General features: G+C 42.5%; 1 protein-coding gene across 2 annotated transcripts in view; it reads left to right on the forward strand.

The window, feature by feature from the left end:
- The window catches only part of ep300b (E1A binding protein p300 b), a 29822-nt gene extending 16673 nt beyond the window's left edge, over positions 1-13149 (forward strand). Inside the window, exons 17-30 of one of the 2 annotated variants that reach the window (XM_053490207.1) lie at positions 312-430; positions 583-822; positions 1013-1101; positions 2863-2973; positions 5019-5075; positions 5212-5289; positions 5399-5466; positions 6963-7113; positions 7220-7366; positions 7590-7869; positions 8103-8270; positions 8395-8556; positions 8641-8922; positions 9046-13149. In XM_053490207.1, the coding sequence (XP_053346182.1) occupies positions 312-430; positions 583-822; positions 1013-1101; positions 2863-2973; positions 5019-5075; positions 5212-5289; positions 5399-5466; positions 6963-7113; positions 7220-7366; positions 7590-7869; positions 8103-8270; positions 8395-8556; positions 8641-8922; positions 9046-12054 (4961 nt within the window). In that variant the 3' untranslated portion in view covers positions 12055-13149. The remainder of the gene's footprint in view (positions 1-311; positions 431-582; positions 823-1012; positions 1102-2862; positions 2974-5018; positions 5076-5211; positions 5290-5398; positions 5467-6962; positions 7114-7219; positions 7367-7589; positions 7870-8102; positions 8271-8394; positions 8557-8640; positions 8923-9045) is intronic. The other variant, XM_053490208.1, reaches the window with a different exon arrangement.
- The last annotated feature ends 452 nt before the right edge of the window (positions 13150-13601 follow it).

Genomic DNA, 13601 nt, shown 5'->3' on the forward strand with positions numbered 1-13601 from the left:
GTGTGTGTGTGTGTGTGTGTGTGAAGCGTTTTAGAGCTTTAATCATCAGCGTCATTTTCAGGTGCTTAGAGCTTTTCAGCCACCAGGGGGCGACATAAGGATGAAGAATGAAGAGGAATTATTATTATTATTATTTTGTGCGTGAGCGACAGACCGAGAGAGAGAGATGTTTCAATTAAAGGGTCGATGAGGTTTTCAGGTTGTTTGTCAGGTGGACTGGATGTTGATTGGTACCCTGAACATGCTCTAGATCTGATGATGTAATGCTGTAATGATGTGATGATGTAATGACGCATGCTTCCTCCTCTCAGTCTTCAAGCCGGAGGAGATGCGCGAGGTCCTCATGCCCACCCTGGAGGCTCTCTACAAGCAGGATCCAGAGTCTCTGCCCTTCCGCCAGCCTGTGGACCCGCAGCTCCTCGGCATCCCTGTACGTTGTCTCTCTCTCTCTCTCTCTCTCTCTCTCTCTCTCTCTCTCTCTCTCTCTGTCTCTACGCCCCCCCCCACCTCTGCTCTCGTCACCCTCGTCATGTGTCACTCACGTTTTGGCTTTAACCCCCGTCTCATTTCTCTGTCTTGCAGGACTACTTTGATATCGTTAAGAACCCGATGGACCTGTCCACCATAAAGCGTAAGCTGGACACGGGTCAGTACCAGGAGCCGTGGCAGTACGTGGACGACATCTGGCTGATGTTCAACAACGCCTGGCTCTACAACCGCAAGACCTCGCGTGTCTACAAGTACTGCTCCAAACTGGCCGAGGTGTTCGAGCAGGAGATCGACCCCGTCATGCAGGGCCTTGGCTTCTGCTGCGGGCGCAAGGTGAGCTCAAACCGAGCGCGCACGTGTGTGTTACATAGAAAATAAACAAAAACAAACTTCAGACACCGAACGTGTCTGTTCCAGGTCGACCACATTGTGTGGATTTGATCTCGGCGTAACGAGTACTCCTTAATCAAAAATCCTCATCGTCTTCATCTTTTTTTTATTTTTTATTTTTCCTGTCTCTCAGTTGGAGTTTTCTCCACAAACCCTGTGCTGCTACGGGAAACAACTGTGCACGATCCCCCGAGACGCTGCCTACTTCAGCTACCAAAACAGGTCAGTTTCACTCATCGACACACTCACACATACACACACACCTTTAATTCAGATTCATTCTTTATATACCGCAGCCTGACTGTTACGTTCTGTCGTCGTTCCGATATTATTGGCCCGGGGTCTGCCGTTAATAAAAACATAAACGATTTTCAGTCGCGCGATTATTCCATTACATACACCATCACATCCGTGTTACTATTATTATTTTATCATTTAATAATTTTATTGTTATATTTCTTTTCTTATCAACAATTTGGCTTCATGTTTAAAAAAAAAAAAAATCGTTTAAAGTTGGATTTATCTTTGGGAAACTAGTTAGTGATAGTGGCGAGTCCGTCTGTACGTTACACTAAATATAAACCTGTAAACTGTTACCACAGACGCGTTCACACTAACCAGGCCGACGTGACTCAGTTCAGATCTGTTTCTGCTCTAATGTGACACGGATCTGATCATCATAAATCTGATGTACAGTGTCTTGTAGTAGAGAAGTGAAGCCCCACTCGCATCCAAATACAATATTATCACGACGATACCTCGGTTAAATCCATCCGTCCAGTAAAACTGTAATTCATGATTTTATAAATGTCCAGATTCAGTATTGAGCCACACCCCAAACCCCCCCCCCCACCGCGCATGATTTTATTAACATTTTAAAGCTTTAAAAAAAAAGTTTAACAAGTAATTAAACGTATCCCGTTCCTTATAACATCAGTTTTCACACTTTAAACAAACGCAGCGTTTAAACACTACAAACTAACATCAAACTCTATGTATGAACACATTCTCAGACACCGTAACGCAATATAAACTATATACACTCTAATACTGTCAGAGCTGCTGTTATGGAGAATTAATCGGCACGTTGTGACCAATCGGAGCCGACGTCTGGTTCGTCTGTGTGTATTTATTGTTCATCTTTTCCTCATGGAACTTCTTTCGCTCCTGCTTTCCTGATCGATTTGTAGCTCAGACACTTTAAAAGAGACTCCTCAGACTGTGTGTGTGTGTGAGAGAGAGAGAGATCGTGTGTCTGTGTGTGTGTGTGAACATGTTACAGATGAGGGTTCTCTTTAAAGCGCTCTGACAGGATGATGGGTCTCAGGTGCACCAACACTGTTCCTCCGTATCCACCTGTTTATTTTTGCCCTCCATTGGCCTTATTGTTACACTCTGTGTGTATGTTTGAGTGTGTGTGTATATATGTGTGTGTGTGTGTGTGTGTGTGGTGATGATTAAAGGGCTCGGTGGATAGGAGGTTTGCTTTGCTTGGCTTCTTTAGCTTTGGTTAGACAGTCGTGTTTGTCCTGAACGTATTGATTCATTTTCTCCACCTCTCTCTGTTCCACTTTTTTCATTTCATTCTGTTTTTCTCCACTTTTTATTTTTATTTATTTTTGTTTTTTGTTGTTTTCAATTCTTTCCATTCTGTCCCTTCCTCCTCCTCCTCCTCCTCCTCCTCTCTCTCTCTCTCTCTCTCTCTCTTTGTTCTTTGATGCTTGTGATGTCTGCATTGGCCTGCTTTGGTGCGACCGATCATCCTCTCTCCGAAAATTTACACGCCACCAATCAAATCAATCGGCTCACACGCCCCTACCCCCACCCCACCCCCCCCTCAAAAAACCCCCCTCCCTTCTGCTTCATGATTGGCTGCTTCCGGCGACGACCCCTCTCCTGCCCCGCGTGCCTGCCCTGTCCTGATTGGTGACTCCCTCTGCGTGCCTTCTCTGTGATTGGCTGTGCTCTTGGCGAACGGTGTAGTTCACCAAAATATGGGCTTCTTGCTAACAGGTACCACTTCTGTGAGAAGTGTTTCAATGAAATCCAGGGCGAGAACGTGTCCCTGAGCGACGACCCCACGCAGCCGCAAACGTGAGTACCGCATCACCAGTGTGTGTTTTTTACTTACACGTAACCATCGTCTGTCTCTTTATATCAAACGTTAAATAAAGTAACACTGTTGACTTGTTTAAAAATTGTTTAATGTAATACAGGAAATTCTAAAGTTAAAAAATTATTGAGTTCTGCCTGTTTTTTCTCTAACTCCTTAAACATTTACCATATCCTTATAATCAGAATTAACTTACTAGCATGATGTAGTTAACTCTTAATATATATAAATTTACAGAATAACACACTACAACATGTGTCTAAAGTTTTATATACAGTACTGTGCTGAAGTCTTAGACGTCCTACATTATTTTAAACAAAAGTTTTAGATTAGTTATAGGTTATTATTTTTGTTTTTAAGATTTTTAGCATTTTTACTACACAAAAACATTTCAGATTTTTACACATCGGCTTAAGTTCTACCATGCTGTGAAAAGTCCAGAAAAAAAAGTACATTATATAAATAATAAAAAAAACTAAAGTTTTAAGCTAATTTCCTTATAAAACTGAACAGATTGTCCCTGAGGCTAAAGCGTCCCCAAAGCCTCGTCACACTGAATACTGACTTTGTTTCATTAGTTCATTATTGTTTTTGTTTGTTTGTTTGTTTTTGACAGCATCCTCGCTCTACAGCTCGTGTCTAAAACTTTTGCACAGTACTGTACATCTTTAATTTTGTTTAAGTTACGTAGGTTACAGTAGTGTTGGCCGATTCTCACTATAGATGAACACAGAACATTAACTTATAAGTTCTGTACAAAACAAGAAAATTTTAATTGTATTAACAAACCAAAAAAAATCCTGATACTGAGGACTATAAATCAATGTAAGATTTATGAGCTCTTGTTTATCCCTCTTGAATGTTACTTTATATAATATTCGTTGGTATTCTCATCTGTATAACATTAAATTAATCAATGTATTATTTTGTCATAATGTATAATGTTAATTTAAAGATAATATAGTTTCTCTTTCTCATGTTTTCCTAAATGACTTAATTGTATTTAAAAAGTTACTATAAAAGGGTAATAGAATTATAAAAAATGGTACATTTTAACATGAAATGCTAAATAGAAAATGTTAATTTATATGATTTTATATAGGAAATAGAATCTGAAAGGTTACATTTTATAGTATGTTACTTTAAAAATATGATATATTTATCTAATCTTAATACTGTGTTACTTGAGATGCTATTTTATACAAAATTGTATTATATTTTTATAATGTATAAGTTTATATAAGTTTTATTTGTGCAAGTTACAGTTGAAATAACTTGATGAAATTTTCTATGATAAATGTTCGAATATTATATTACAGTTAAAAGTGTCTTATTATTTTATGCTTTATCTTCTGACAGTGCCTGATTAACTGATTTATTTCCAATCGTTTAACTTTGACTTTAATATAATCTTGTTAATATCTAAATTTCAAAAGTTTAAACTTATTAGTTTTCATCAAATCAATTTATTATTCTTTTAGCTGTAGAGTTTGTAAATTTTGCAATCGTTTATAACTTAAGTATAGTTGACTGTATTTAAATCCATATAACTTAATGACTTAGTTACTTAATATTACTTTTTACTGGTTTAACATTGAGAAAGTTGTACACTTTGAGTATTTAAAACTATAATGGGTTGATCAACTCAAAAAAACAAAGACAAAAAAGTTAGCATTATAGTTTTGTAGTAACAATATTGTTTTTATTATACATACAGCAGTGTATAACTTGTATGAATACAGATTAATGTAGTGTTTTTTAATATATAGGACACACGATTAGTGTAAATCTAAGTAGTTGAAAGTTTGTGTATGTTACTCATAAGTTGTTTAAATGTATATCAAATGTGTAATGTATAGCGATAGATTTACTATTCAAATTTTTATGCAAGTTTTTCTTTCCCTGACCCGAGTAGAATTTTTTTTCGACTGTGTGTGTGTGCATGTTCATTTATTTATTTATTTTTGAATGGGTTTAACGCAACTAATAAACTAATTATTTGGTTAACCCCTGCTTTTTCCCCCAGATCCATCAATAAGGACCAGTTTGAGAAGAAGAAAAACGACACCTTGGACCCAGAGCTGTAAGTCTGACTGTGTTTAAAGGGTTCTGTTGTTCATTTTATATACATAAAAAGATAGAATAACCTGATTAATCACCTGAAGTCATGTAGTATGGTAAACTATGAGCGTAAAGTATGCTAAACTTCCCTCCTGCAGGTTTGTGGAATGTTCTGACTGCGGCCGTAAAATGCACCAGATATGCGTCCTGCACAACGAGACGATCTGGCCGTCAGGGTGAGCTGCTGCTTCCTGTCCGTGTTGATGTAGTTACGAGCTCAGCTTTCTCAGGGATCTCTGACATAATGTTACCCCTCGCGCTCTCTCTCTCTCTCTCTCTCTGCAGGTTTGTGTGTGACGGATGTTTGAAGTCGTGTAATAAGACGAGGAAGGAAAATAAATACACGGCTAAAAGTGAGTGTCTCCTGTTCGTTATCTCAACGTGTCTGAAAGCTTTTACTGTGTTTTTACAGCATGTTTTACAGCTTGTTACTACAAGCCGAGTTTGTGACCAATGTTCAAGGAAAACGAACAAAACAATCTTTTTTGTGTGTGTGTGTGTATGTGTTTATTTTACTATGTGGCAGATTAGCGCGCAGTATCCTCACAAATCGATTAGCACACAGTGTGCTCTACCGCAGCCTGAAGGTCACTTCATGAACAGAGAATATCTGTATGTGTGTGTGTGCGTGTATGTGTTCGTTCCACAGGAAAGTTGCTGCAAATCACAGATTAATAATACATTCTAATATGTTTCTATAGCAACAGCTCGTCCACAGAGATATTTACAGCGGACACTCCGCATGAAGATGTTGTTTTTATGAAAAGTCATGGAAATAAGTAGATGTTTGTGTATGTGTAACACGTAGGGAAGGAGTCTCCAGTGTCAGCACTTTGTATCTCTCAGAGGTTAAGCCGTAATTTTAGGTTTCGTAACATCATCAGAAAAGAGGAGTTTGTAATTAGTGAGAGTTTGTCTCTCTGATTAATGTTAAAGTACATAAGTCTTGGTTACAGTATGGGAGACATGGCAAAAAATATAAAAAATTGAAAGGTTCACGATCATTTTTATCATGTTAGTCGATATCAAAAAATGATTGAGCATGTTTAATGAATTGTTAAGTACAAGACTATTTTGTTATGAATATCAGAGCAAAAATGTTTAATTAAACCACTTTATTTTATATTTTTATTAAGGCACACCAGGTGCTCAACTTAAATAAGAATAAATAAGGATAATGGAAACTTTTTGCCTTGAGTCACGTTGAATAAAGAAAATCAACTGGTCTATAGACCCCGCATCAATAAAGTGCAATGAATATTAAACATATTAACACTTTAACTCTATAAAAACAGTAAAAAAAAAAATAATAATAATAATTATTGACAATTTCTTCCTCACTTGCTGCACTTCATTTTCTCCCTCATGTTCCACACTACTTCAGTTATTGTGATGGTGTCTCATCTAAAAAAAATCACAAATTTTAGTTTTAAGTACAAAGTTACATTTTATTTATTGTAAATTTAAGTTATTTTATTGAATCTTTTGGATTTTAAATTCTAAAAATTTCGGTTTTTTGCCCTCATACCTTTTGAGTTTTTTTTTCTCTCTAAACTAAACCCATTTTTAAATCCCGTATTGGCTCTAATATGCCATCGTACCTTATGCACTGTTTTTCTTAAAAAATTTTGTATCGTTATTGAGAAAGTGTCTGTCTTAATATGTCATTATCGTTTTTTTTACCCCGACCTTGTCTAGGAGAATGATGCCTGATTATAGCTGCTATAACATAAGTGACATGTTACATGAGCATCCCTTTGCATTAAATGTAACTTTTTAGACAGAAATTTGTTACTACGTGAGCATCTTCAATCAGTGTTTTCACCGCTTTTTTTGTCTCATCTCCCAGGGCTTCCCCAGACCAAACTGGGGAACTTCCTGGAGACACGGGTGAACGAGTTCCTGAAGCGGCAGAGTCATCCGGAAACCGGTGATGTCACTATCCGTGTGGTACACGTCTCTGACAAAATGGTGGAAGTGAAGCCAGGGATGAAGTCCAGGTGAGGGTCATCTTGTTGTTGATTCTTTTAACCAACAGCATCCTGACATATAAAAAAAATCATCAGCTGTGTCAATTTGTGTAATAATGTGCGTTTGTATTGGCAGATTTGTGGACAATGGTGAAATGGCTGAGTCTTTCCCCTACCGGACGAAAGCTCTGTTTGCGTTCGAGGACATCAACGGAGTGGACGTGTGTTTTTTCGGCATGCACGTTCAAGAGTACGGCTCAGATTGTCCTCCGCCCAATCAGAGGTGAGAGAAAATGCACCAAAGAAGACCTTGTGTCTCCTGGATACTTGATTAACTCGAACAAACTCAAAGCTTCTTTCCTCAAAAAAAAACTCTGCACGTGTCCGTGTCCATGTGATACTGTTGCCTGGAAACTGAGCCTTAAGCATGTTTATCGACTTTGAACTGACATGTTTACTCACTCCTATCTCTCTTTCCATCTGTTCATCATCCTCATCTCGTGCAGGCGTGTGTACATCTCCTACCTGGACAGCGTGCACTTTTTCCAGCCGCGTCATCTGAGGACAGGTGTGTACCATGAGATCCTCGTCGGGTACCTGGAATACGTCAAGAAGTTGGGGTTCACCACAGGACACATCTGGGCGTGTCCGCCCAGCGAAGGAGACGACTACATCTTCCACTGTCATCCACCGGATCAGAAGATCCCCAAACCCAAACGTCTGCAGGAGTGGTACAAGAAGATGCTGGACAAGGCTGTTGCTGAGAGAATTGTTCACGATTACAAGGTAGTGTTCAAGGTTGTTCAGAATTCCCCTTTGAGCAGCTTGGCCCATTTTGTAACCCCCTCCACACACACACACACACACACCCCACAGCTTCTCTCCTTGTTCCTTGTATCCTCATATGTGTGTGTGTGTGTGTGTGTGTGCACATGTAGCTATGTTTGTGTAAAGAAGCTGTGCTCCACATTTTCGTTGTAACCCCTGGCCTATTTTCTTCTCCCTGCCTCTTCTTCTAGGACATCTTTAAACAAGCGACCGAGGATCGCCTCACGAGCGCTAAAGAGCTGCCTTATTTCGAAGGCGATTTCTGGCCCAATGTGCTGGAGGAAAGCATCAAAGAGCTGGAGCAAGAAGAGGAGGAGAGGAAAAGGGAAGAAAATAGCACGTCCAACGAAAGTGTCGATGTGAGTTTTACGTCCTGGATCCTCGAAAGCTTAAACGTGTCTAAGGATGATTAAATATAGCCAATGTTTCCTAATTATCTGAAAGGTTTTCCCTTTAAATGCTCCTTTTTATTTGTTTCTGCAGGCCACCGAGGGCGACAGCAAGAATGCAAAAAAGAAGAACAACAAAAAGACAAACAAGAACAAAAGCAGCATGAGCCGAGCCAACAAGAAGAAACCGGGCGTGCCCAACGTCTCGAACGACCTGTCCCAAAAACTCTACGCGACTATGGAGAAACACAAAGAGGTTCTTACTAATTTAAACACCCTTTAAAAAAACTTATTTTTTTTACACAACAGAAGCTAATTTTGACTGCTTTGGTGTCCTTAGGTCTTTTTCGTCATTCGCCTCATTGCCGGCCCCACCGTCAACTCGCTGCCTGCCATAATAGATCTGGACCCCCTGATGGCGTGTGACCTGATGGATGGTCGCGATGCTTTTTTGACGCTGGCTCGGGACAAGCACCTGGAGTTCAGCTCGTTGCGACGAGCCAAATGGAGCTCGATGTGTATGCTGGTGGAACTGCACAACCAAAGTCAGGATCGCTTCGTCTACACGTGCAACGAGTGCAAACACCATGTGGAGACACGCTTCCACTGCACCGTCTGTGAGGTAAGAAAGCCTGACTGCTCTTTTTTTTGTTTATTTATTTTTTTATCCTAGTGTGTTTCACGGACAAACGTTTAATAGAGAATAAGTCATAATGGGAGTTTTTTTTTATTAATTTTTTTGCAGGACTATGACCTTTGCATCACTTGCTATAAAACAAAAGGTCACGAGCACAAGATGGAGAAACTTGGTCTGGGTCTGGATGATGAAAGTAACAACCAGGCAACGGCAGCCACTCAGAACCCCGGTGACTCTCGTCGTCTTAGCATCCAGCGCTGCATCCAGTCTCTGGTGCACGCCTGTCAGTGTCGCAACGCCAACTGCTCCCTGCCATCGTGTCAGAAGATGAAACGTGTGGTGCAGCACACCAAGGGCTGCAAGCGCAAGACAAATGGTGGTTGCCCCATCTGCAAGCAGCTCATTGCTTTGTGCTGCTATCATGCCAAGCACTGCCAGGAGAACAAGTGCCCTGTGCCATTTTGCCTCAACATTAAGCAGAAACTCAGACAACAGCAGCTGCAGCACAGGCTACAGCAAGCGCAGATGCTACGTAGGCGCATGGCCACCATGCAACGGACTGGGCAGCCTCCTCTAGCTGGTGGCCCACCAGGGGGGCTTCCATCGCCAGGCAATAACTGTGGCACAGGTCGTAGCACACCGACATCCGTGAATACCCAGCCTCCCACTCCTCAGACGCCTACCCAGCAAAATCTTGGCCCTGTACCCCAGCCTGGAATGGGAGGGCTTCCTGTTGCATCCCCTCAGCAGTTACAGCAACAGCAAAGCAACATGCCTCCCCAGCACCCTGGCCACCAACAGTTTCAGCAAATACAAGGTGCTCCTGGAGTAATGACATCTCCCCAGCCTCAAATGGTTTCACAACAGCAGACAGGAGAGTCTCCACATCCCAACAGTTTGCCTCAATATGGCCAGCAACCTCCAGTCTCTACAGGCAAACCAGGCCTGGGTCCCGCAAGCCCCAGCGCTGGTTCGATGCAGCAACAAGTAGGTCCTCCTCCGGCTGCTGTGGAAATTGCAAAGAAGATCCAGCAAGTGGCAGATGCACAAAGAAACTTGGCAAAAGCTCAGCTGCTGCAGAGGCAGGCTGCTCAACCTGGCCTGATGCAGCAACACCAACACCATCAACAACCCCAAGTGCAGATGGGGATGCCCCTTCCAGCGGTTGGCATGGTGGGTGGAACCGGGCTACCTCTTCATGCACAAGCTACTGTTTCCAGGGGCCAGATGGAGCAGCAGCAGGGACCTCAAGGAATGATGGCTGGAGCAGGACAAATGCAGCAGCAACCTGTACCACAAGCAAATCCACAAGGTCAGCTTCCCCCTCAAGTTACAATGCAGCAAAGAGCTAATTTGCAGCTTCAGTCTAATGCTCAGCAGCAATGGACAGGACAAGGGATTCCACCTCAGCAGAGACCTCCAGTTATGAGCCAGTCTGGGGTGCCTACAATGCAGCAACAATTGCAGCAGTCTCAGCAGCCACAGCAGCAACAACAAATGCCAAATCATAATGCCTTGATGAATATGGTGCAAGGTGGACTGCAGGGCGGTGCTGCAGGTGGAATGGCAGGTGGGAGTCTTCCTCAGGGAACCGTGCAGGAACTTCTGCAAACCCTGCGGTCACCTAGCTCACCTCAACAGCAGCAGCAGGTTCTCAATATTCTCCGCTCCAACCCGCAACTAATGGCAGCATTTATAAAGCAGCGGGTTTACAAGTATAAAAACGGGCCAGGAGGTCCTGCTGGTGCGCAGGGAGGGCCAGGGGCCATGGGCGGCCAGCCAGTAGGAGTCAATACTTGTGGGCTTCAACCACCAATGAGTATGGGACAAGCCCAACTTGCCCAGCTCCAGCAGCAGCAGCAGCAGCAAATGCAACAACCACAGAGGGCCATGCTCCAACCGCAGCAGGTTGCTGGAATACAACAGCAGCAACAGCCAGGAATACCAGGCCAAGTGCCTCCCAATGTGGCCAGCATGAATCCACAGTTCAGAGAGCTGCTGTTAAGGAGACAGCAGGCGAAACTACAGCTTCAGCAGCAGCAGCAGCAACAGCAGCAGCAGCAACAGCAGCCAGGTGGGAACCACACTGCATTCCCCCAACAGCAGGGCTACGTGGGTCAACAGGGCCAGCAGACGCAACCAGGTGTGCAACCTGGGGCCCAACAGCAGGGTTATCCAGGCAACTCAGCACAGCAGCAGGGGTACCCAGGAACTGCAACCCAAGGTTTCACAGGCAACTCTGCACAGCAGCAGGGTTACCCAGGCAACGCGGCTCAGCAGCAAGGTTACCCAGGCAATTCGGCCCAGCAGCAGGGTTATCCGGGGAACTTGCCCCAGCAGCAGGGTTTTCCAGGCAACCCGACCCAGCAAGCAGGTTACCCAGGAAATCCGACCCAGCAGCAGGGATTTCCAGGAAACTTGGCCCAGCAGCAGGGTTTTCCGGGGAACTTGGCCCAGCAGCAGGGTTTTCCAGGAAACCCTGCACAGCAGCAGGGTTACCCAGGCAACATTGCGCAGCAGCAAGCTGCCTTGCAGCAGAGACTGCAGCATCAAAGATTGCAGCAAATGCAGCAGCAGCAGCAGCAGAATGCTGGATTGCAAGGGCCTGACAGAGGCGGTCCACAGATGCAGCCAGGGCAAGGAGGGCCACAGCCTTCATCATCTCTGCAACAAGCACTCCACCAGCGACTGCTCCAGCAGAAGCAGCACCTGGGAGGGACTTCACCTGCACAGCAGAACAATCCCATGAGCCCACAGCAGCAAATGTCACAGTCACCCCACCTGCAGGGCCAGCCGCTTGCAAACTCTCTAAGTAACCAAGTGCGATCGCCTCAGCCCTCCCCTCGTCCGCAATCGCAGCCTCCACACTCGAGTCCGTCCCCAAGAATGCAGCAGACTCAGACAGCTTCGCCACACCCCACCCATCTACAGCAGCATCTACCTGGCATGGCTCCTCCACCTCCTCCCCAGCTACAGCAGAACTCTATGGACCCTGGCGGAAACTCGATGCTGCCGCACCTAAGTGGCATGGTGGGACTCCACCCTGCGGGAGCGAAAGACATACGACCTCCTAGTGGGCAGGATCTCGGGGTTAACATGAACTCATTAGACATGTAGTTAGAAAACTTTGCCAGAGACAGTGTTAGCTTTTTTTTCTATTTTTTTTCTTTTTGCTATTATGATTATTGATTTATTTAATTTTCTTCTTTCCTATGAACACCTTGAACTCTGATCTTCCTATGGGAGATGCAGAAATGACATAACCAGAATGTTATGAGTGTGAACGCTAAATTATGGCTCTCTTTCCTTTCTTTTTCTTTTGCCAATTGTGAACAAAATAAAGGCTTGTTTCTCAGACTCAGAGAATAGAACACAGGTAATATTTTCAGGCGTGAGGGAGTATTTACCTTTTTAAGATATATTTTTAATATTTTAAAAATGTAAAGTGCTGATTTATTGAATGCAATGGGTTTTATTTTATAAATACTTTTTTTGGCTCCTTGAAGCAGTCTCTGTTACTATTTTTACAGCAGGATGGAAATGCGACAAATGTTAGCGATTCCGGTCCTTTTTCGTTATTGTTAATTATTCAAATGTCATGCATATCTTCTTTGCAACGATTGGTTTTGCATTCTGTTATTTATTCTAGTGGGTTTTTTTCCTCTTTTTTTTTTCTTTACTTATTTTGGCTCCTGGAGACTGCGACAATTCTACAGAGTCTATTTTTTAATAACTGAGAATTTTCAGAGTGGTTTCTTTACATTTATGTTGATGGATATATAGAAGAATCACAGTGTTGTGGGCTGAAAGACTTAGTGGTGTGGGCCAGTGGATTATTATTTTTATTAATTTTTTTATTTTGTGCCACATTTGTTTAAAATACCTAGCCATAGTGTCCACATGGGGCAAACCACATATCCTGTTTTCCTCTGTGTGCGTGTGTGCGCGCGTGTGCGTGTGTTCACTTGTTATGACACTTACTGGCTAGTAGAGGCGTGTATTCGCAGAAACGTGTGTGCGTGCGCGCGTGTGTGTGTTTATGCTAATATGCATAGATGAGATTAGAATTTATCTTAAAAAAAAAACTGATCTCTCCTTCCATGCGCTGAGGATTTTTCGTTGTTGTTGTTTTAATTTAAATATTTTTTACTGTACAAAGGAACAAACCTTGGACTCCATACAATTTTTGTAATAAAATCATGTCAACAAGAAGTGTGTTTGTTTGACGATAATGTCCCGGTCATAACGTGTGTATACAGGGAAGTATTTATTACCTGCATGTTGATGCAGAGTTACTGTTACTACACTGTTGGCTACAGTGATTTTATTTGACGTACACCCCAGCTGTCCGTCCTTATCTGTTAATAGTTATATTTAATGTTGGGGAGCATCTGCAAGCTCTAGTCATCACATACAGCGGCTGTAAACAGTTGTTTCCTCAAAAGCCACTTTTTGTCTTGACATTGGTGTAATACAGCGAAAAACGAAAAACAAAAAGCTTGTGATTGTACCAAAGACCCACAAATACATGAAAATGTCTGTCTTAAAGGTGTCAGAAATGTTTTAAGTTATTCTCTGACTGCTACAAATTGCTGAAACTGGAGACTCCTTCCCTAAACAATTAAACAGAGAAATCTACTTTTTTTAATTACAGTTTGATTAAA

Source organism: Clarias gariepinus, chromosome 28 (genome assembly GCF_024256425.1).
Source record: "Clarias gariepinus isolate MV-2021 ecotype Netherlands chromosome 28, CGAR_prim_01v2, whole genome shotgun sequence".
Classification (NCBI taxonomy): domain Eukaryota; kingdom Metazoa; phylum Chordata; class Actinopteri; order Siluriformes; family Clariidae; genus Clarias; species Clarias gariepinus.